The sequence below is a fragment of the Homalodisca vitripennis genome, chromosome X (assembly GCF_021130785.1).
Source record: "Homalodisca vitripennis isolate AUS2020 chromosome X, UT_GWSS_2.1, whole genome shotgun sequence".
NCBI classification, from domain to species: Eukaryota; Metazoa; Arthropoda; class Insecta; order Hemiptera; family Cicadellidae; genus Homalodisca; species Homalodisca vitripennis.
In genome coordinates this window covers 28,916,533-28,942,249 of record NC_060215.1, presented here as the reverse complement: position 1 = coordinate 28,942,249, position 25,717 = coordinate 28,916,533, and the positions used below count along the sequence as shown (strand labels likewise).

At 33.5% G+C, this 25,717-nt stretch overlaps 1 protein-coding gene across 1 annotated transcript in view; it reads left to right on the top strand.

Moving 5' to 3' along the window:
• Nucleotides 1–14,477: 14,477 nt before the first annotated feature.
• Nucleotides 14,478–25,717, top strand: part of LOC124368495 (protein TRACHEARY ELEMENT DIFFERENTIATION-RELATED 7A-like) — a 73,574-nt gene continuing 62,334 nt past the window's right edge. Inside the window, exon 1 of the mRNA XM_046825741.1 lies at nt 14,478–14,677. Within this exon, the coding sequence (XP_046681697.1) occupies nt 14,620–14,677 (58 nt within the window). The 5' untranslated portion in view covers nt 14,478–14,619. The remainder of the gene's footprint in view (nt 14,678–25,717) is intronic.

Sequence of the window (25,717 nt, the reverse complement as noted above, 5' to 3'; positions counted from 1 at the left end):
AGTTTATTTAAGATTTTTATGGAAATATAATGAGTATATCTTCTTGATTTTTATACAATAAACCAATAGTTAATTCAGCATCATAAATATATTATAAATAGATATTTGCATTGGAACAATATTCAAGGATTCATCAAAACTATAAATAGTTGTAGACATTTTCAGATATCTATATTTATAATTTTCAAAAATCTTTTTTTAAATGCTTTTATATCTGTTAGTGAAAAAGGATAATCTCATCTCTGAATATCTCATCTCTTAAATAAATTTGATATTTTTTAAACTCTTTCTTGATAAGCTTTTCGTATTTTACAGCACATCTAATTGCATAAATAAAACAGTAATTATCTGTATTTTGAAACTTGACACATTATCTTTTTTGGTGATTCATTATGATTCAGCATTTAAAGAATTATGTTTATTTAATCATGTAGTTTCAACACATAGTTTTAAAGCCCATCCAGATCCTGCATTTAGTTGATTATTTTGTTCATAAATCATTTTTTAAACCTATTGAAATAAATCATCAACATGAAATATATCTTCAGATTACAACTGAAAATACATCTTTCCAGTTTGAGATCCATTATTTAGTAATTGCCTTTCATATCCATATTCTAAACATATTTAACTTTTAATAATTTTTATTATGTACTGACAAGTTTTCAGCTTAAAAAAAATTTCATCTCTGAGATTCTAAATATGCAGAAATATCAACCATTGTTTCATCTGAATTAGATAGAGTAAACTCTTTAAAATATCCTTTTATTGATGATACTTTATGAATTTATATACATTTTCTTTTGAAATTAGAAAATTCTTTAAAATTTAAAATGATTGTATAATTTATAAAAAAAATTATGTGCTCGTTCAAATTATTTCATAAGTGCTTCAACATATAAGAAACAAACTACACAATAAAAACATTTAAAAATAAATACCTCATAATAAAACAAATTAGGAATCCCTGGAGGAATTCTTTGAATAATACAGCAGATTGTTTTTATATTTTCCAAGATATTTTATACTGTCATTTATATTTATCTCCTGCTACGTTATAATTCCTAACCTTTTTGTAAAAATAATATGTTTATATGTGATACTATTTATAATGTGTATTAAATGTATGAATAAAGAAAGTTATAATTGAATTTAATTAATCAAAATCAAATGCAGTTAACTTCTGTCATAGGCCTCATGAATATGTTGTGCAATCTGGCTTTCTTCATGAATTATGTCCCCTGACGTTCCTTTAAATGAAAGAAAAAATACAAGTCCACTACCGTATTATTTAATAGTCTATATGAGAAAGAAACAACCACTGATTCAGAGACTGATCAAGAAATCTTTAAAAAACATCTTGATGTTTTACCAAACATCTTGAACACACATTTATGTAACCTCAGAGTTTTTACGCGGTTTAAGAGATATGGTATTTAAATAATCATTGAAAATTGTTAAATGTGCTCAAAATATTTTGGTTAAATAAATTGATTTTTTCACTTGTTAGTGTTGCTGAATTCTAAAAACCGCTATTATTTTGTATGTACAGCAATTTCGAGTCCTAATTACAAGTTTATGGATATATGAACGTGAAGTTATGATATAGGATATATGATACAAGAACTACATATTTGTTCTTTGGAAATATTTTCCTGGTAAGGAGCCTAATTGCCCAGTTCATATTTCAAAAATATTTTCTCCAAATTTCTTAAAACAGTTAGTGAAAATTTAAAGTTGTACAAGGCTCTGCACAGGGTGAAAACGTAATGTCTCTCTTTTTCATTGGAAAGGTATCAAATATTCTCAAATTGCTGTAACATCTATGGTAATAATAATAAAAAAATTATTTCTCGCAATAACTGCACATAATAAGTAGACAAGGTAAAAGAAAGTACACCACACCATGTGTTGTAACAGGCTTTGTTGAGGTTGCATGGAGAATTTCGAATCTACAACCAACCGTTTTTGTTTTTTGTATTTCTGAGATGGACAGAAATACAATTATACAAAAAAGAAGTTGACATGTAAAATATGTATAGATGCCTCTGAAAGGCAATGTTTAAAATTGATAATGTTTCTAATTCTTTCCATTACAAGATAGAAGTACGCCACGCCACGTGCCGCGTATCAGGCTTCGCTAAGACTGCATGCAAAATTTCAAATGTATACTTCATTACGGTCTCCAGATGTCCTACTGACAAATAGAGATACGGACAATCATACAAAAAGTTTATACAAAATGATGCATCATAGAACTCAATCTTGTAGAAATTAAGTTTCATGCCAAAAATTTAAAGTCTACATATAAATCTTTCTCAACATAACTTGCCAATGATACATTCTTATTTTGCGTTATTAAATTGTGTTTCATATAATTTTTTAAATAATAACGTTTACACACCAAGTCACTATAAAATGATTATGTAATGGGATAGTTACGCTACATATGTTAAAATGTCACATGTTTGAATCTCCTATAGGTGTATTGAATTTGTTTACAAATATATTTATTGTGTTATTTTGTTGTTGCCAACTTGGTTACCCATAATCCAAATCTATTCGCTGACGTTGAGCGAAATCCCATTGAGTGGCATGCACCATCATCGAACTCAGTATTCCTCAAATAGAAATGAAGCTTCATGCACAATTTCAAGACTGTAGGTCAGTTTTTTCAAAATATGCAGGCAGACAGACAGACAGATTTGATATTTTCCAGCCCCACAAGTGATAGGCATCGTTAAAGCTTAACTAATGAACATATACATTTTTGAGTTTCCTCAGCACAAACAAAGTTCGAGGGTTGGGGTAGCAAGAACGTCCACCATATCTTCACAGACATTTAAAGTAGTATATAATTTTGATACCAGTACTGTTAAAATACGTATAAAAAGATACCTAAAAAACTAAGTTGAGAAAAATATTTAAAAGCAGAATCAAAACAAAATGAGTAAGACATTTCCAGATGGTCTGAGAATTATGGTATATTTAGATAATAAATAGTCCTACAGGTATGCAGATTAAATACAAAATTGAATAATAAGAACAATGGAATGAGAATATAATAAATTACATATTACGGCTACCAGAGACCAAAACCACATTACTCAACAATATATGAAATGCACATACAAATGTAAAATAACAATAGTTGCCAACTGACAGACACCTATGCAAGAACATGCCCTCAGCACCAATGTGGTATATAACCTTTCTCCCGTAGGTGTTAAACCTAATAATGACCAGGGACACCCTCAGATCACTAAGCAAGTTATTGTATACTACACATGCCCTGCAGGAGGCATGTTGCGGCTCAATGGCAGCTCAGTTCGTGGTGCTAGTAGCCAGTACACTATCAGCTAGTCTGGCTCTGGTGCAGTAGTGGTGTCTCACCGTATAGCAAGTCCCTATGTTTGTAAAAGTAAAGTACCAAAGTCAGAAAGTATAGTTTTTTTTTTTTTTTTTTTTTTGTTCTCTTAGGACAAGAAGCTTATAAATTGCACTTAGTCCTGTAAGGACCTTTGCGCTGCTTCCGGAGTGATAGGATATTCAGGATGGGTAAGGTTAGGGAGTAGGGGCCGCCTCCTATTGAGATCCATGAGGAAGAATTAGGGCACTACATCTCAAAGTCATCCCGGAAGAAGGGAGGCCAGCTGTGAACCAGCCTCTCCAGTCAAAGTAGGCAGGGGGGGCACACCCTTGTTGAGGTTAACAAGAACCTCTGAGGTAAGGGAACAAACCCCACCAACTCCAACAGCCATCTTCCACAGTAGACTAGACCTATTGAATTGCCCATGAACCCCAGAATCTCAATATTTGCGGTTAGTGATGAGCCGCTACTGGACATCCATAAGGTTGCCCAGATTGAAGTGGCACATCGGTTTTTGCTGTGCCCAGTGGTGGGTTCAACTGGTAGGTATAAACCAGCCAGAAGTGATCCCTGCTGGGTAAGAAAATATAGTTAGTCCAGTTAAATCACATTCAGTTCAGAGTTTTCAAATTTTGTTTTTTTTCTCTTAGTACAAGAAGCTTATAAATTGCACGTAGTCCTGTAAGAACCTTAGTGCTGCTTCCGGAGTGACAGGATATTCAGGATGGGTAACGTTAGGGGGTATGGGCCACCTCCTATTGAGATCCATGAGGAAGAATTAGGGCACTAATCTCAAAGTCATATCCCCCCGGAAGAAGGGGAGACCAGCTCTGAACCAGCCTCTCCAGTCAAAGCAGGCAGGGGGTGGCGCACCCTTGTTGAAGCTAGCAAGAACCTCCGATAGTTAGGGAACGAACCCCACGAAACTCCAACAGTTATTTTCCGCAGTAGACTAGACCCATCGAACTGCCCTTGAACCCCAGAATCTCAACATTTGCGGTTTGTGATGTGCCACTCCTGGATATCCATAAGATTGCCCAGATTTAAGTTACACATCGGTTTTTGCTGTGCCCAGTGGTGGGTTCAACTGGAAGGCATAAACCAGCCAGAAGTGATCCCTGCTGGGTAAGCGTTTTCACATATATTTCACGATAGCCAACACCAAGCATATCGAGTACCGAGTTTTGTACAACTCCGACCATATTCATATCCGCCGCAGTTGGGCCAACCCGCACCAGGACTCCGTACTGTTGTACTGACCGTACCAGGGTGAGATAAACAGTCCAGTGCAGACAGATCACTCTGACATAGTGAGTGGTTAAAGTAGGGTTAAAGGACTGAAAAACCCGACATTTGTATTACATATGTATCCTTATGTATTAGCTATCTTTTCAAATTAACTGCAGGTTTAGGATATGTATTACACAGAATATAGTCATGTATGATTTCCCAACCTATCATCGTCAGGTAAACATTGTCTGGTTAATAATTTTGTGGTAAAAAGATAAAATTAAAGTGTAAGAGTAGTAGCCAAAGCAAATGACATGATTGAAGATTAACCCATGTATGAGTTGTGGACTTTGAAATAAAGTACATAATGCGTTTTAAAGCATTTTAAACATATGTTTGACAGTTATTTTACGTTCATATGTTTGTAAAGAAAACTTAAATTGCACCAAATCCCTGGAATAGCACTGTATAGAAAGTTCAAATTGGGTACACATTTTACAAACATGAAAGGAAAGTGTTTCTTAGGTTGGCTGTTTTTAGAAAGTAATTGTAGACTTCGAAATTAGACCGTTGATGTTCCTAAAACTCATGTTGCATTGTCATTTAGTCTTGAAGTATTAGAGGGAAGAAGAGTTGCACGTGCTGCTTATCCCGTATGCTAGTACTGCTTACTAATGTAGAGGTTCTTAATAGTTAATGACCAAATTTATCAGATGAAAATTGTATTTTATTTATTTATTTAGCACAAAATGCAAATTTTGGCCTTGCTACATTGGCTACCAACTTATCTAAAGAAAGGCCATTTACTTCACATCAAAATTTAATTGTGGCATTTACTAAACAGTTAATTTGGATTTTATTAAACAGGGTGATGTTTAACTTCAGCATAAGTATGAAGAAAAGTGTTTATAAAATCAATATGAAACCTTCAAATGAAAACCACTTTAAAGTTGTTTTAAAACAAATTTAAATAAATATAAACCTCGATGAATCAAGGGAAACATCTATCTTCTTCACAGTCAGCAAGAGAAAGAAAGAAGCTATGTCATCGTATACACAATTCCTGAGTTATAAAGCTACTAAATCATCCTTAATCGTACATAAACATTACTTGTAAAATTAAAAATTCACAACAAATAATCAATTAATTCTATTAATGTGGTTTTCTTTTAAATTGTAATGAAATTGTTGTGAAATACTGTTACAAATAAAATATGATGTAAATTCGGTATACAGTAATGTGACATATTCCTAAACTGGGTTTACTTTGAGCTGTGGTGTATAATTTTCAATTACTTGAGTTGCGTTACGTATTGTTCTTTACTTTTTATAGTCAAATATAATGACTGTTGTTCGATTATATTTGACTGTCACAAACCCTTTATCAAAAGATCCTATCAATTACAAAAGGAGGGCTATGCACTTGAGAATCAACGTCATTACCTAGTAATTATAAAGCAACGTAAGAAATAAATATGTCACTTGTCTTCAAGAAACAGGAATTCTAATAAGAATAAAAATAAGAATATGTTTATTACCATAAAGGTTACACAACTATCAACACAAGTCATGTATAAGACATAAAACTAGCAGAAGTCTGGATAAGAAAAATGTTGATACCCAAAACATAAAGTTGGCAAAACAGTCACACCACAATTTAAACATTATTTTAAAATTTAAATAAATAAATGACAGGAATATAACAAATTAAAACAGATATACAACAAATAAAAAATAAATAAATAACAAGTGAAACACAGCCTCAAAGATTACAATAGTAAAATTATATAACATTGATAAATTTAAAAATATAGTCTGTATAAAAAAAACATATGACATTAAAATTTAAAATCTAATTGTTGAACAAAATATGGTACATCTAGAAACTAACAGTTCCACATTAAAAATTCTTTCAAAGAATAAAACGGATTTACTAAAAACCAGTATAAACATTTTTTATTTAAATTCATTATTTAGATATAAGTGGTCTCAATAAACTAGACTTGATGTGATGAGACCAGTGTGTTGAGGTTGATGAAAAATTAAAATTAGAACCAGACTAATTTCTGGCAAAAAGTTGACTGAACAAATAAACTACTGCTTTGTGATTATTTCAAATAAGACGTTAACTCAATGAAATCAAACAGACAATTATTAACAGATTAATTGTACGTTAAACATAAAAAAAGCGTTTTTCGAATACTCTTTTTTGTGTTTTACGTAGTACATCTTAAACAATAATAGAGATGCAGTTATGGAACAAACTATTCAATTTACCATGTCAAAAACCGTCAGAAAAATCTGCATTCATCTCTAAATCCCTCTTCCCAAACTTCCAGCAATTGATTGATCATTTAACTTCGAGTACTAAATTGTGGGTCTTTTGTTGGCTGTTACTCAGTAACAAAGCGTTTATATGAACTTTTTTCATTATTTTTTACGGTACAATAAGCTCAGAGAGTGCCGGTAACACTACCCGAATCATCTGTATGTCACATAAAGATGATCAGAAAATCAGAAGACATAATAATAAAAGAAAGATCATCAGAATGGTTTGGGAGTACTTGAAACAAAGAACACAAGCTGTGACGATTAAAACCACATAACTAAAACAACGCTATTACGCCAACAGACCGTACAAAGAGGAGTTGCACAGGTATCAGTCTTTGGGGCCATCTTATACATTCTGTACAAGGGTGAGTCACTTATGTGTGCAGACGATACTGTGCTTTTGCACAGGAAGACTCAGTCTTACCAATAAAATATGAGAATAATGAGAGAATGATGATTTATTCCTTCAAATAAATACAAAAACATAAAAAAATAAAATCTTTGGAATGGCCTAATCATATGTCTAATAGTGTGATTAGGTTTAACAAAATAAAATAAACTTGATACAGTACTTTTTTAGTTCAGTTACATTAAATTACATGCTGGCCACTCTCCGAGGTGCCTGAAACTACAAATGAACTAAAAATAAGAATACAAAAAAATATTACCAATATAAAGATAATTCTAACTACTTTTTCCTTATAATGTCAGGATAAAAATTATCCAATATTACAGTATAAACAACATAACAGTTAATGTCGTCCTTATACAATTGGAATAAAAAAAAAACAAAAAAGAAATTAAAAAACACAGGAAATATAGTACATTAAAAACAAATCAACATTACAAACATATAAATAACTTCTGTCATATACAGAAAGATCGATGCGCTATTTAAGCAAATTCACTATTACACGATGAATGCACATGCATTCAATAACACACACAGTACCTTATAAGATGGGGCGACCCCCCCCCACCCGAACGGGAAACCCGGGAATTTGAGGCATCGGGGGAAACGGGGAATAAACCGAGGATTTCATTGTAGAACCGGGGAAATATAAAACAGTTTTTCTTTGACTGTAGAGTTTATGAAATCAAGAAATAATTTGAAGGGACTTTTGCATTAGGTGTTGATAAATGCCGGGCATTGTTCTTTGATCCGGCTGGCTGTGAATGAAGTCGCTTGACGGACGAGGGTACGATGATGTCACCGAATTGTTTACAGCATGTGTCGGCACCGTAAAGAATTGCCAGAACGTGTGTTGTGATTGGCGTTTGGCGACATGTATGCGTGACCCGTTTGAGACCCATTAAGCAAATATTGCCTCCGCTATTGTAGTTGAGTTTATCCTAGTCAGCCTTTCTGAATTTATTTACTTTACAGTTGCAATGTATAGTTAGTTACCAAAATAAAAGTACATGTCTACTGTCATGATGGCGTTATACTATTCATGTACGGTTTTCACAAACCGATTCCTACTATATTTCACATATTCTATTTAGTCCCACCTTTTACGATTTCAACAATATCATTTTTCACGAAATCAGCTGGAAAAATTATTTTGGAAGCCACACTTCGAACAGATGATGTTTACAATTATCTTACATTCCGGTAAATCTTTAAGCCCACAGTTTTGACTATTGTGTAAATATCTTAGACTGAAAAAATAACACGTATTTCAAATTCCTGGGTTCATATATATTTGAGATTCAGTAACACGAGAACGACACTGGGATCGATGGAGTCTAATCCCACAGATCCGGACTGTGTGTCTGCTGTGTTTTTCGTTAGCTTTAACGGTTATTTTGGATTTTGTGATATAATAACTTTCGCCGATCCATGGTATACACCTGACTACAAGACTCTCATAAACTATGTGGTCGCTGTGGTCTATAGGAAATGTTTTGGAACTGTTTTGACAAGGCAAAGTACCATTGTGTTTTATTTATCCAAGAACATAACTTGGCTTGGTTCCCAACTTTGGCTTTCAGCGAGTGATAACAGCAGATAAGACATCAATGAGTGTACAATTGTGGATTACAGAACAATCGATAAATCGTTTTTCTTTTCAGATAATCTTATATTTTTATTTGCATCAGCGTTCATCCCACTGAAGAGATACTGTCTCTCGCGGTATTCTCGACTATCCAGGGGTACACTTGGTTTCTTCTCCACAACAATATACATCATGGTATAGTATAGCGGTGTACATTATAGTATGCACACTCACCAACACCTTGCACTTCCTATGTCCGTTTCTAGCCGTGTCCTTTACCGTAAGATGCAAATAGAATCCAGCAGTTGAAAACCTTCACAGATAGTTCGGTTGTTACTTTTTCAGAAGACATTGCTAAGAAGCCTATTAATTCTTTGATTGAAGGTTATTTTTGACGATGGAAGGATTGTGAAGGAAACGGGATTTTCCGGACATTTGCCATTGTTTAGTGAAACAAAAAATCAGTAACACTACGTTTCGAGATCTGTAATCTGATCTCTTCTTCATCTTTTATTAAGAGCATGTTTTAGAGTTAGTGAAGTTGACACACAACATGGTGGTTGTGATTCCTGACTTAGGCTTGCCACAAGGCTTTGGTATGATTTGTTTATTTTAACCTAGTTTGTGATTATGTATTAAGTTAGTTAATCACCTATACTAAACCTGAAGAAGAGATCAGATTGCAGATCTCGAAACGTAGTGTTACTGATTTTTTGTTTCACTAAACGATGGCAAATGTCCGGAAAAATCCTGTTTCCTTCACAATCCTTCCATCGTCAAAAATAAACTTCAAAAATAGAAACATACGTAACAATTGTCAGCATTTAATTTTATTTGAATCAGGTACTATTTTAAATTTTAAATATAATGTCACAGAACTGTTGTTACAAATTGGAGTCCAAGGATCCGAGACTTTCATTCACTCAGACAGGGGATCAACCTGACCTTCATCCCTCTCCCCCCCCTGTGCTCGTCATATCACGGTCTTGTGTATGTGATCTTATTTCTGCCGATGGTTTTGTCTAATATGAAAATATTATCTTTTAACTCCTTCATCACACAACTAAATATTTCTACATTTTATGCCCTAAAAAACACCGACACGTAACAGTAAGACTTTTTGTAAGAGAACAGTAAGAGAACATTAAACTTTTGAATACGACTCTAGCCTACGCACAGGCTGCTTGCCCATGTAGGCTAATTTCCATTGTACACATTATATTTAGCTGTAATATATAGTTTAATAACTCATACTTAAATTATAAACATAATATTTATCTAACTACTGTACTTAAAATTGATCTGTTTTATTTTATCGCCGTTTAGAAAAATTTAAAGAAAATAAAAAAATTAAAAAGGCAAATACGCCATTTTAAATGCAAGAGTCAATAAATGATTATTCCGGAGATAAACGTCGAAGGTACTGAGCCTCCTTACTTCACAGGTCTCTAATTAACCGCAGTTCGGTAGTCAGGCCGCATTCAGATAGAAACATTTTGACCCGCAATGCAGCGTTTAACCGTAGTGTCTCATTACTGTCGTTATTTTGTTAATGAGCTAATTAAGTTTTAGTTCATTCTAAGTATAGAAATATACTTATAAAATATGTAAAAAATATAAAAATGGTGGTCTCAAAATGAGTGAAAAAGTAGATTAGTTATTATTCTAATGATAATTATTGTTTAACATTTATTTGCTACAGATGACTTACCTCGTACTTTTGTAAAGTAGTGGTAGCATCACACTTTTGTAAAGTAGTGGTATTCGTCGTCGACGCAGTCTATCCGGCATCACACTTTTGTAAAGTAGTGGTATTCATCGTCGACGCAGTCTATCCGGCATCACACTTTTGTAAAGTAGTGGTATTCATCGTCGACGCAGTCTATCCGGCATCACACTTTTGTAAAGTAGTGGTATTTATCGTCGATGCAGTCTATCCGGCATCACACTTTTGTAAAGTAGTGGTATTTATCGTCGACGCAGTCTATCCAGCGTCACACTTTTGTAAAGTAATGATATTCATCATCGACGCAGTCTATCCACCATCACACTTTTGTAAAGTAATGATATTCATCATCGACGCAGTCTATCCAGCGTCACACTTTTGTAAAGTAATGATATTCATCATCGACGCAGTGTATCCAGCATCACACTTTTGTAAAGTAATGATATTCATCATCGACGCAGTCTATCCAGCATCACACTTTTGTAAAGTAATGATATTCATCATCGACGCAGTCTATCCAGCATCACACTTTTGTAAAGTAATGATATTCATCATCGACGCAGTCTATCCAGCGTCACACTTTTGTAAAGTAATGATATTCATCGTCGGCGCAGTCTATCCAGCATCACACTTTTGTAAAGTAGTGGTATTCATCGTCGACGCAGTCTATCCAGCGTCATACTTTTTTAAAGTAATGATATTAATCATCGACGCAGTCTATCCAGCATCACACTTTTTTAAAGTAATGATATTCACCATCGACGCAGTCTATCCAGCGTCACACTTTTGTAAAGTAATGATATTCATCATCGACGCAGTCTATCCAGCATCACACTTTTGTAAAGTAATGATATTCATCATCGACGCAGTCTATCCAGCGTCACACTTTTGTAAAGTAATGATATTCATCATCGACGCAGTCTATCCACCATCACACTTTTGTAAAGTAATGATATTCATCATCGACGCAGTCTATCCAGCGTCACACTTTTGTAAAGTAATGATATTCATCATCGACGCAGTCTATCCAGCATCACACTTTTGTAAAGTAATGATATTCATCATCGACGCAGTCTATCCAGCGTCACACTTTTGTAAAGTAATGATATTTTACTGTTTTTAGGTATAATTTTTCAAAATGCTACCATTTTGTTTCAGCAATTGCTAGAGAGCTGAAATTTTCACAGAATATTTTTAAAACCTATTTAATGATTTGTGTAGGGTTTGAAAACTTTCAGTGCTTAAATAGGCAAGTAATATAGAATCAAACATTTAAACTTCCTCGTGGGACACGCGGTACATTCAAGTAGCAAAAATTGAAATAAAAAGTTTCCCGAAATCATAGTTTAAACCCTTTAAAATCCAGAGAGAACGGCCTGATCCCCCTCTATGCCAAGCAGCTCCCCCCATATGGAACCCTTGATCCGCCCCTGGTCTTATTTGCCAGAACTCACAAGGGTTGCAGAGGCTAAATATCTCGGGGCAATCCTTGACAACAGGTTATCATGCACGCCTCATATTGATGAGCTCTGCGGGAAACTGATTTCAGAACTTAAGGCTTTGATGAGATAGTTAGAACAGCTTATTTTCAACTCTTTGTAACGCTCGTGAGACACGGCTTGATTGCGCTGAGTGGCTCTTCCAAAGCAAATACTCAAAGGATATAAATACTTTAATAGAAAGCGGTGAGTATCCTGGCAGGCCTTGGACCACAAGAACTCTGTCGGTATGCCTTAGGCAAAAAATGCCAGCAGCCATCTCGCTGTACACCATAGACACTGCAAAGCACGCATACAATCAATAGTTTAAAAGAGGGACAATGTGCACAACCATGGCACAAGGACTGCTACCACCTGTGTCCTGCCTCAACACAGGCTGGAACTCTTCGAGAAACAGTCGTCTTACATTAGGGTCCTGAACAACTGCACGAAGCCGTGAAGAAAGCCTACTGTCCTAAGAAGGTGGGAAGTCAGCTAATCACTTGGCTCCTAGACATACCTTTCCACAACACACAGGCGTTTTGAGAAATGGACAAAAGAATCCTACTAGATATAGATGATGCAAATTGATCAGCTGGTAACCTACTTATGCTTAAATGTATTGACTTGAACTTCGATATATGATATTTAAGGGAATTGTTAGTTAATATTGAAATGAAATGAAAAATTTCTTTATTAGAGCCGAAGTTAGAACTATAAAGTCCTCTCTACCACGTATCCCCAAACATAAATCCATTTACTGAAAATTAAATACGAAATGAATCTTAGCTTATAAAACAAGCATCATTAATTACTTTGAATTTATACATATTTACATTATTATTACAAGACACACTCTCTTTCATCCAACTTGCATTCCAATGCCCCAAGTACCACCCATAAGGCCGCCAGCCGCTACACACCCTGAGCCCCCTAGCATCAAGGCTCTCAGCTCTACCCTGAAGCGAGAGCTTATCGATGGCTCTGATGTTTACTAGAAGAGCAGTCCACAACCGTAAAAGTAGTTGTCCGATGAATTGGAATAGACAATAAGGTCGTACCCCTCCTTGTACTTCGTTCACTATTTCAGACTTAAATTGGAAATTGCTTGACAAATAACTGGCGCAGTTTGTATTTAAAAGAGCGTGCAGCAGAGTGAGTGAGTGATAGTCTCGAAGATCTTTTAATTTTAAGGTAGGTAACTGTTTGAGTAGGGCGTTACGTGATCATCACGTCTGAGATTGAAAATGAATCCAGTGAAAAAGTTCTGATCGCGCTGCAGTTTATAAGAAAGCTCCACAGTTATGTCATTATTGACTGTCATAGTAGTAGAAGTGAGGCAGTACAAGAGTCTTCATCAGCAATACTTTAACATCCAGCGGCAGTTATGGAGCCAGCGGTGTGGGGCTGTGAACACTGGCATAGACCAAATATCAAAGAAGTTTGTTCAGGCCATCTTAAGTGTTTCATCCGTAAATACTTATGTTAGTTTTGTTGAGTTGAAATGCATCTTTATTGATAACCTCTCCATTCTTAGCCCCAATCTTAATTGAATTTACCAATCTTTGAACTGATATGAATCAAAATGTAACTGTTTAACAGAATTGTATTATAGGACAAATTAAAACTTCGCTTTAAGCTTCTATCCTAAGCGTTATCTCCCAGTTACACCTTTTACAAATATTTCGAGTTACATTTATACTGGGTACCTAAAACTTTATAGAGATTTCCAAACAGTTACATTTCAATATAAAAATAATTATTCCTTCCCCGAACCTTTTTATTGTTCTGAAAATATTATTGTTGATGAATTTTGAAATTAAAATGTACCGAGTAAAATTCTGGCGATAAAATAGAAATGCATCTTACACATTAACATTTCTTTCTCCAGTGGAATCATGAAGAACGTTTTAGAGTAAAAGTCTGTTACTATTCTGGCCTTCTTAAAACTATTTAATTCATCCAATCTTTTTATTTTTGTGAATAGTAGAAAATGAAATTTACAGAATAAAGCTCTGGTGATGTGATAAAACAGTTTTCACGCGTGAAAATTTTGCACACCCTTCTCCAACGGGATCAAGGAAATTGGTGTTTTGGAGTAAATTCTGTTACTATTCTGTCCTTGTTTAATTTGTGAAATTTATAAATATTTTACCTTATTTTACGGTTTACACGCTATATTTCATGTAGTTGATTAATATTAGAACAATAGAGACCAGTGTATTAATACACCCAGGCGCAGAGGGGGAGGGGGCAACCACGTTATCAAGAACTGTGACTCACTGACTGTTTCACTGCGCTAGCGACCATAACGTAGTCCAGCATAGCCTCGACCGCAAGCTTGGTAGTCGTCCGCCTCACTCGCGTCCGAGACCAGTGAGTGATCATCTTCCAGTGAGTGATCATCTTCCAGTGAGTGATCATCTTCCAGTGAGTGATCATCTTCCCTTCTGAGCCAGCACCGGAGAGTCCGCGTCCACCACGATGTCGGAGGGACGAAAGTGGTTGAACTTTTTCATCAATATGTTTTTGTTATTTCTAGGTCAGTAACGTCTTTATTTTCTTACCAAATCGTCAAAAGTCTTCACATTTAGTGGCATTTTTTTTATGAATGGCTAATTGTGTTTACTAAGATCGTTGTTGCCGAACAACATTCAGCACTTGAAACCGAAATAAACTCTGAAATAATTAAAAGTTTCTTAACAGTTTATTTGAATTAATTTTGACTTAGAAAAAGTGGCACTCATACTTACAGATAAATATAGTTTGTCGTGAAGTTTTATTTAGGTGTATAGGCTTTAATATTTCAAAAGTGTAAAAAAAAATTGATATCCTATTCAGAAAGTTGTTAGCATTGTATCTGTAAAACTACTCCCTGTGTGAAACAAAATTATACGAAATAGCCTTGCAAAAAAAGCATTGAATTCTTGTGAAAATTCGATCAATAAGTCTTAAAATTGAAAAGTTACAATAAGGTTATTTGTTCAATCTTAATAATTATATATTTTAAAGTTGAAGATCCTCCGGAGCATGTAAATCTTTGAAATCTTTAAAACAAAAAAGTAAAGTAAAAGTAAGTAAACGTCTGCCACTTTTTTAATTCAATATGTAATTATTTCCTGGATTTGAATAAACTACACCATGTTTGTTAGTAATACTAAAATTAAAGTTTATCGGAAATGTTGTTTAAAAAAATGTTTTTTCACACGTCACACAGCTTCACGTGTACGAAATACTCCCTCATTCTACATTTTTAACTTGTATCATAATTAATAATGCCAACTATTCCGGTTTCGGTGGTTAATTTATAAACATAATTATTCTGGTGAAATATACCAGTGATGTAACTTGTTTTTACCGTGAATAATTTTAGCTTTAAACGTATTGTATTGGATCCAAAATTAAAACTTTGCTTTAACCATATTTTGTCATACAGCAACAGCTTCCCCTCCTTTTTTTCAAATCGAACCAAATTAGTTAAAAAGTATTTTAGCTCGTCTTACCCTTTGTACTTTATTTAATACTTTAGATTCTGTACTTAATTTCACGTTGCCAATTACTGTCAATGAATACAATGGAAACGTGCTCCTGATTCTTTATACACAACCTACGTGTTTATACACAAACTGCATGCGTGGATATTATATAAAATACGATATTTATATTTTATGTAAGCTAATGAATTGTATACCAACAAAGTTTGCATAAATAGTTCCTTTTTCAAAGTACATACATATGATGAGATGATATTGCTTTTATGAACTTGTTTTACTAATTCGAATTGTCGGTTATTAACCTGTACCAGACTAGTACAGCCTGTATGGATTTATATACGGACACTGTATGGATATGGACACGGTAGTATTCACAGTATTTACTCGATTATGTGGTACACTCACTATTAGGTTGATATCAATTTGATGTGCTTTATGGTTTTGGGCTTTGTGTATAGCTCTGCGTAAATAGATGAACAGAATTAACAATTGGGATGACTTTGTTCAGATATTGAACGTTCGTGTATTACTTATTAATTCAAAACAAACAATTTAGTAATTTTTAAGTTTTAATATCTTTAATTATGAACGAACACAAGTCATACCAAAACACAAGTAAACAAAATGTTTATTTTTTAAAATTCAGTTATGGTGTGATCTGATCATAATTAATTTAAAAGCAAAAGACCACACTAGTAGAAACTACAAAATGTTTGTACTGTCTGATTTGAAATTCTCGGATATTGTTGCAATAATATACATTTGTTATTTACATTTCCTAAAATAGTATGTATTACGGTTTACTAACGTTAATGTTTATTACTCTATACTTTCAGTTCAGTTACTCGATAATTTCTTTAAAAACAAAGTACCTCACAAATAAAAAAAATATTGGACTGTTTGATTTGAGATTCTCAGATATTGTTGCAATAATGTACATTTGTTATTTACATGTCCTAAAATAGTATGTATTACGGTTTACTAACGTTAATGTTTATTACTCTATACTTTCAGTTCAGTTATGTTTTGGTCCGATAATTTCTTTAAAAACAAAGTACCTCACAAATAAAAAAATATTGGACTGTTTGATTTGAGATTCTCAGATATTGTTGCAATAATATACATTTGTTATTTACATTTCCTAAAATAGTATGTACTAAGGTTTACTAACGTTAATGTTTATGACTCTATACTTTCAGTTCAGTTATGTTTTGGTCCGATAATTTCTTTAAAAACAAAGTACCTCACAAATAAAAAAATATTGGACTGTTTGATTTGAGATTCTCAGATATTGTTGCAATAATGTACATTGTTATTTACATGTCCTAAAATAGTATATATTACGGTTTACTAACGTTAATGTTTATGACTCTACACTTTCAGTTCAGTTATGTTTTGGTACGATAATTTCTTTAAAAACAAAGTACCTCACAAATAAAAAAATATTGGACTGTTTGATTTGAGATTCTCAGATATTGTTGCAATAATATACATTTGTTATTTACATTTCCTAAAATAGTATGTACTAAGGTTTACTTACGTTAATGTTTATTACTCTATACTTTCAGTTCAGTTACTCGATAATTTCTTTAAAAACAAAGTACCTCACAAATAAAAAAATATTGGACTGTTTGATTTGAGATTCTCAGATATTGTTGCAATAATATACATTTTCTATTTACATTTCCTAAAATAGTATATATTACGGTTTACTAACGTTAATGTTTATGACTCTATACTTTCAGTTCAGTGATGTTTTGGTCCGACCATTTCTTTAAAAACAAAGTACCTCACAAATTGAAAATAGAAATATATTGGACTTGATTTGAAATTCACCTATATTGTTTCAATTGATGAAATATATATTTTTGTTATTTATTTTACTGTTTCTTGACTCTAATATGACTATATAGTTCAAGTTAATTTTAGTTTGAACACAAATTGATATGTTACTGACATTGATGTTAGCTTGAACCCGGAAAATAAGTGACCACACTTCGCTGGAAATGGGTTCTACCCCTTCCTGCACTGTGTTTTGTACTGCATCTGTAAATAAAGCATAACACCGACTGAATAAAGTGTAGTTTAAAAAATCATGCTGGTAAATATTTGCAAATGGTGAACATGTTTGTCGGTTCTGTTTCGTGTAATTTTTAGTTGTATCTCAAGTTTAAGATTTAATTCCAATATGGATTGTATTCCACTATCAATAAATACCCAGTACATCCTACTTACGTTCCACAGTGAGTGAGTTTTAGGCCCTGCTTGCATTGAAGCAGCATATTATAAACTCGGCTTTGGGAATATGAAATCATCTGAATTTCACCGACATTTTTGGATTTTGCCGTTTCAGACCATTTTACGTCAGAATTCGTACAAATCCGTTTGTTCCCGTTGACTGCGGTAGATAAACGGAACGTTTCGTTTAGTCTAAACTACCATGCCGAACTCTATTTCGATTTTTATAAGGAGATTCACATTAATGAATGTATTCAGCATATTTTGGGATTCGCAACCTTTTATTTGGAACATTTAAAATAATTAACGTAGACACGTTTTAGATTTTAATGAGACATTTTAAATTATCCAATCATGAATGTTCTCCACTGCACGAAAATCACTTCTGTACACTAAATGTCTCACATTCTTTTATCGTTTTTGTAATGAAAATTGTGTTTTTTTTTCAGAGGATTTTAAAATTATTATTATAGCTAAATCAAGTTCAATGTATGCCCGTTTTAGCGAAACTGTATATTTTAAGGGTTATTATTTTTTATTATTTACTACGCTTAACAATATTTATTACACAAAATAACAATCGGTCATCTGTCAAATACATAACGTCCCACAATTTCAAATTATTTTCCTCAATAGGCCCGGAAGCTTTTTTAATACTTGGAAAACGTTTTTTATTTCATTTTTTTTAATTACTGCTTATATTTTGCCGAAAGAAAATCAAAGTTAAAGCTCTGGGTGTGCATATTCTACATCATGTGCCGAGGGTTCTACAGTTTACAGTTTTTATTGTGTAGTTCATTAAACTTGTTTTAACTGTACAGGACTTTCTTTAATTATTCATCACTCGATCTTGCTTTGAGTAACGAAAGTTAAATTAGTATTGATACTAACAACTATTGTTACCCAATTAGTAATGTTAGAGTTTTCTAAATTTCAAATTAAATTTCCAAATGATACTTATGCAGATGATACATATTTTCTATAAAGGTTTGGAGGCACTTTTTGTAAACGTACTTTGGAAACGCCTATGCCGTGGTTAAAACATTTCCTTGTTTAGTAACATTAACTAGTCACATACACAAAATTTGCTGAAAAATGGAACTCCTGGAAATATCTCGGCATTACTACGTAGAACAACCATGGCGGCGGCATTTCTTGAATGGAAGCTATACTTGTGACTACTTACAATTGAATGGTACTATTCTATTCACCTAAACTGGTTGCTAAATAAGTTGTTGCTGTTTGGATTCTGCATTCTACTAGATTGTACTGTTAACCCAGAGTAACTAATTAATGCATAGGGCCACATTCACAAATCCCTTAAGGATCCATTGAACTTCTCATGTTGCCATTTCCTTAAGCTGTCTCAATGTGGAACAGCTGTAGAAATAGATTTTTATATTATTTATATGCATTTTTATAAGGAGATATTTCAACCTTCAGTTATATTTGATATAGTTTTTTTTAAGAACTCATATCCTTATCTTCTGTCATTTTTCTGCTACTCTGAAAGAAACTCTAGTTTAAATCACTTCTTTAAATGCTTGAAATTTCACGGGAAATTATATAAATTTTCGTATATTTCTTATTTATTCAAAAAAGTTCTCATATACAGATTTGACGTGTACGACGCGACGTGTACTCATGTTACTGTATCAGAGATGACCGTATGATCGATCTGAATTTACTAAACGGTTATTTAATGAAAAATCACAAAAATTTATTAGAACTTGTCTATTTTGTGTTGAAACTGGTTTATAAATCTGATTAAATTTACCTATGGGAGCCTTTTTCAGGGTTTTTGTGTACAATTTAAATGTATAGATATTACAGTTCTGATCTATTGTTATGTTAGGCTAAAATGATGTAACCGACGTTATGACGTAATAAAATAACCACCATTTGTGTATTGTTGTCACTAACGCCAAAAATAAATTATCGCTTGCCATGTATCATATATTATATTAATAATTCGAATTAACATGCCTAACTTAGAGTGTCAGTTGCTAATTCCTTATATACGATATATGGCTTTCATGTAAAGGTTAAGATAAGATTTAATTTGATTGAGTTCATTTATATGAACGCTACTTTTATTAATATTAAATGCTGAACGTCACAGTTGTCAACACAAGTATTGGTATTTAGAATAGTTTTAAAATTAACTTTGAAAGGTCGTAATTTTGTACTGGATTACGATAGTGACCTCTGGTTTGCAGCATTATCTTTTTTTCAAATGATATTTAAAATGAGTTAGTAATCGACAGAGCTTTTCATTTAAAATTTTGACAGCCCTCATTTCACCATCCTAACTTGATGGTTAAAGTTTTCGCATATCCTAAAAAACAATGAGTTTTTAATCTTATAACGATCGGCATCTTACAACAGTGGGATGGAACTTTTGGGTACCTGTTGTATAAATGTATTTCCTATAACTTTCTTATATTGATTGTGTTGATTGGCTATGGTAACCATTTAAAATATAAGTTCCAATAACTATACATTAAACTTTAACTGACGACCCTTTTTCAATATTTGCATTTTTATCCTTGTACATCCTTATTTGCAAAGAAATAAACTTAGTTTTATTATATATTCCGCAGTGGCAAATACTGGACTTATTGGCACATGTAGAGACATTACCGGGCAAAGAGAAGGGCCTCCCTTTCACAAGTACCGCGATTCTCCAAAGTACTTCAGTTTGCTTATCTCTATTGCCTTTTCAGTTTCCAGATTTTAAGTAAAATAAATCTGACATTTAGCTTGATTTTTTTATATTACCAGTTTTAAAGTAGCAGTCATTGCCTGATCCGGAACTTATGAACTAACATCACCTATCACGCTCGAGAAGGAATTTCAGGAAATAAACGACAAAAAAAAAAAAAAAAATACAAAGACAAAGACAGAGACAGAGACAGAAACAGAGACAGAGACAGAGACAGAGACAGATACAAAAACAAAAACAAAATATAAAACAAAACGAAAACGAAAATTATGTTTTGTTTTTTTATTTAGGTATAACGAAATAAATTTTTAATAGCAAACATTCTTCCCTTAGCACTAACATTTTATTGGTATGTCCACACTAAGAGAGCAAATCCATAGGGACAGATATCTTCCTTTTTATATCTACCGTATCAAGGAAATAAACGGCACGGTATTGACAAAGAAATCATTACTAAGGTTGCCAATGGCGCTGTGTAGCGGGTACAACAGTTATCGCAAGATAACCGGATCAAGCAACGGCGAGCGTGGCTGCTACTGAGCGATCCTGTCCCGGCTGGTTCGGAAGTCACCTTTAAGCCGTTGGTCCCCAGGTTAAGACGTGTTAGAGAGGGCTTCTTAGCCCTAACTTCGCATGGTAAAATAAAACTACTTTACTTTACTTTTACTTTATTACTAGGACAATGTCGACTCTGTATTAAGTGTAACTATTTTGTAAAACATGTTTCTCTTGTAGTTATCTATGGGTTATTGGATTTTATTTCACGTAAACAACAGCGCGTTTCCTGTACTTATTTAATATAATAAACAATTTAGGGGGGTTTCGTGCATTCACACCCCTCCACTGCTACAATCCATCATATCTTTAATAACAATTTCATGTCGAGATATTGAATGTAACTTATTTATATTTAGTCTTAAACGATTGCCCTTAAATAGAGAGTTTCCCTCGTACAGAATTATCTTCATATATATCTGGCTTTTAAAAAAACTGTCAAAAATGTTTACAAACGCGTGTATACTATAAGTTGTACATAATCGCCAAAGTTTTATGTTTTAATGCAGTACTAAACGTTTTCGATTAATCCAGTTGAAACATTGTTCAATATCTGTATATCTCTAGCTTTGTCCGAAGGAGAGCTCCATTGATTTTAGAATCAAACATTAAAAGGACAGTCTTTAGATGCGCTAACTTTTTTCGTCACGTTCTGTCAGGACCTTCGATACTCCGCTGTGTTGGTTTATCTTTAACTGCCATTGCTGCAAGGTCTACCGTAGAACTCATGGCTTTCCATTTTATCAAAAAGGATATTTTCACCTCGTTGAAATTTGAATTTCATTGATTCACTTAGAGTATATAGTCGAACGATTTAAACATATTGTTTGCAATTGATACTTCCCTCGTCATCTCTAATAGCAATCGAGCCCAGCTCGAGGTCCAGACGGTAGCTCTTTGTTGCAGTGGCTAAGTGAGAATTCTTTGTTTGTAAATAGTACTAAAACAAATTTTCTTGATTTTGGTTTAAGAAAGACTTTTATAAGTTCAAATATTGTTATAGTTGATTCTGAAACCTTTCCTTTCAAAAAAGTGAATTATCTGGGAATTGTACTTGATCCTAAATTAAACTTTTTTGATCATATTGAAAAAGTTTCAAAAAAAATCAAGCAGCTGCTTGTTTTCAATGTGATGGTTTATCCTTATCTTAACTATGGATTGCCTATATGGGGAACTGAGATTACAAAAACCCAATACGTATTCCGCCAGCTAAAAGAGTTATAAGGATCATTTTCAAATTAAGTCGTGCGCGTAGTCATGTAAAATTTTCTTTCGCCAAAACAATATTCTGCCTTTCCCGTCTATTTACATTTGAAATGTCTTTCCTTTTACAAAAAGTATCCACGAAATTTCACTGTCACCAACATTGTTAAACATAAATACCATTTAAGGATTAGAAATTACCTTATCTTAACTCAACACAAAACAAAATTAATTGAAAATCAGTGCTTTTATTCCTGCATTCGTCTTTTTTTAACTCTTTGCCTGTTTGCTTTAAAAGTTTTGCTGATGACAGGGAATTCCTGAATAAACTTAAAAAGTTACTTATTTCAATAGAATACTACAGTGTTTGAGAATACCTAGAAGAGAGAAAAATACAGACCTCCATAATTAGTTTACCTAATTTTCGGTTTTATGAGTAAATCTGTATTGATTTATTACTTTTATATACTAAATCATATATATATATATACATGTATTTTGACGATTGATATACTGAAAAATATATATAGTTGATATATTCTAAAATGTATGCAAATCTTTCTACTTCGTACTTTGTTCACACATGACTAACACAGAGTTATTGGGATATTAAACCGTATCCAATTAGTACTTGGACTGCACAGATGATTCTTAGGTAATAGCAACGACTTCGTGTTTACGAGGGGCTTATCAGAATGATTTGCGTTCGACACGCTCGCTGTTGACACACGTAGAGCGTTGACGACGTATTCTTGCGATAGGAAGGTAATCAGACGATTCATTATTCTGTGATAAGGCAGATCCTGTAGCGGATCACAGTGCTATAAACATAGCAAGTCGATCATCTCCGAGTGAAGTTTTCGTCGTGGTCTTCAAGGTCATTACTATATCACATTGTATATTGGAACGGTAAAACACCAAGTTTTGCATATAACCTTGTCCCATAATTAACAACATTAGTCACCCGAGTTTACCAGTGTCACATCTCTAATTTATAACCATCACGTGTTTTATTAATTAATTGCTGGTTTCCTCCAAATACTAGAATTTACAAAAGATATTGCTAGTTTGACATTTGTTTTTGGCGATAGAAAGATTGTGAAGGAAACAGGATATTTCGGACATTTGCCATCGTTCAGTGATACAAAAAATCAGTTACACTATGTTTCGAGATCTGCAATCTGATCTCTTCCTCGGGTAAATAACTAATCTAACACATAATTACAAACTAGATTAAAATACACAAATCAAATCAGAGCGTTGTGACACGCGTAAGTCAGAAATCACAACCACCATGTTGTGTGGCAACTTCACTAACTCTAAAACATGCACTCTAAAAAAAAAAAAAAAAACACACACATACCAATAATTATTAAAACTGAACTGCTGAAACTTCTTTTGAGCATTTTAACGCCAGTTGTAGGAAAAAACTCACTATTTTATCAAAAATTCCAGGGATTTTGTAGAGAAGTCGAAATGCCTGAAGTTGACTGAAACTGACAAAGAAGTAAGTTTTGACGTTGAAAGACTATTCACCAATGTACCAGTTCCAGAAACTCTCGAAATCATTGAATTACGTCTCAAAGAAGATCAAACATTAAAGGAAAGAACTAAACTTCCCGTGCCAGTAATTATGGAAATGTTAGAACTGTGCACTCAATGAAATCAAACATGAATCATGTGATTCTATTTTGAGTTAGAAGGTCAAATTTACCGTCAAGATAAAGGGATGGCAATGGGTTATTATCCAATGTCTCCTATTTTTGCCAATATCTTTATGGAGGAATTTGAGCAATAAGCCTTGGCTTCAGCTCAGTTCAAAGCGAAGATTTAGTGGAGGTATGTGGATGATACCTTTGTTGTATTTCCTCACGGAGACACTGAATTTAATTGGTTTTTGAATCACATTAATAGTATTTCCCCTTCCAACCACCTGACAATGGAAGTGGAAGTCCATAACCAGCTTCCTTTTTTGGATGTGTGTGTATTAAGAGATAGGGATGTTCTTAAGAGTACTGTTTTTCTAAAGAAAACATACGTAAGAAAATATTTAAATTATCAATCAAACCAATAGGATTAGGAGTGACCTAGTCATTATTTGATACAGCAGAGCTTATGCTCAGATAAAGATGGATTTAAAAAATTAATTTTAGAAAGTTGAATTGGATCTTGGACGCAATGGATTTAGTAATAAATAAGTGCAAACGAACCAGAAAAATCATTCCCGAGTGAGATAAACAGAATTGTGATAAATTTACGTTTATGTCAATCCCTTATGTGCCGGGATTATCGGAGAAAATTAGAAGAAGTTGATAGAAACTACAACATTAGAACCGCGTTTAAAACACACAATACTTTTAGACAAAGTCTCGTAAATTCAAAACAAAACAATGGCACACAGGATTCCAAAAACTGTGTTTACAGTATAAAATGTAGTTGCAATAGGGAATACATAAGCGAGACAACTTGTAGTTTACAATTGTAGTAAAATGTAATGGACACAACATGGTAGTTGTGGTGCCTGAGTTACGCGTGTCACAACGCTCTGGTACGATTTGTTTATTTTAACCTAGTGTGTATTTATCTGTTAGATTAGTTATTTATCTAAAGATGATATCAGATTACAGATCTCGAAACGTAGTGGTAATGATTTTTTTGTACCGCTGAACGATGGCCAATGTCCGGAAAATCCTGTTTCCTTCTCAATATCGCTAGGTCTTTCCAAAACTAACCCCTCCCCCCTGGAACAAGTTTTGTGAACGATGTGAATGATCCATATATCCAAAACAACATGAGAATTAATAAGAGATAATTTGTATTTGACAAGTAAAACACAACCTAGATTTTGTGAAAATTGACAGATGAAAAACCTGAAAGAGAATTCAGCCGTCAGGCTAGTTTTGGCTGTGGTTGAAATCGGATGGTATTAAGAGGATTAGTATTATCAAAGAATGTATTTTCTTGAAATCGTTGTTTTTAGTTTGACACACTTCAAACAGGCTAATAAACTAGAGTTAAATCAGCCAACCATATAAATTTGGCTGAAAATGTTTTTTCTAGTTTGACTGACGGCGATATAATTATTATTTATCTGTCTAACGATTATCTCTAATCGTACAAAATATGATAAGAAAAAAAATTACTGTTAGATAATTTTAACCCTTGTGACACTTTCCTATGACTAACCCTGCCAAAAAACCGTGACCGAATCTCGATTTCATCCTAGGAAATATACCACTATAGATTTGAACAAAAAGACTAGATTATGTGTTTGTACAGTGTAAATTAGCTTTAGGCATCTCAATACTTAAACACTTTTACCAGTGGGGGAGGGGGGAGGAGTTTTGGAAACCCCTGCGATTAAAAA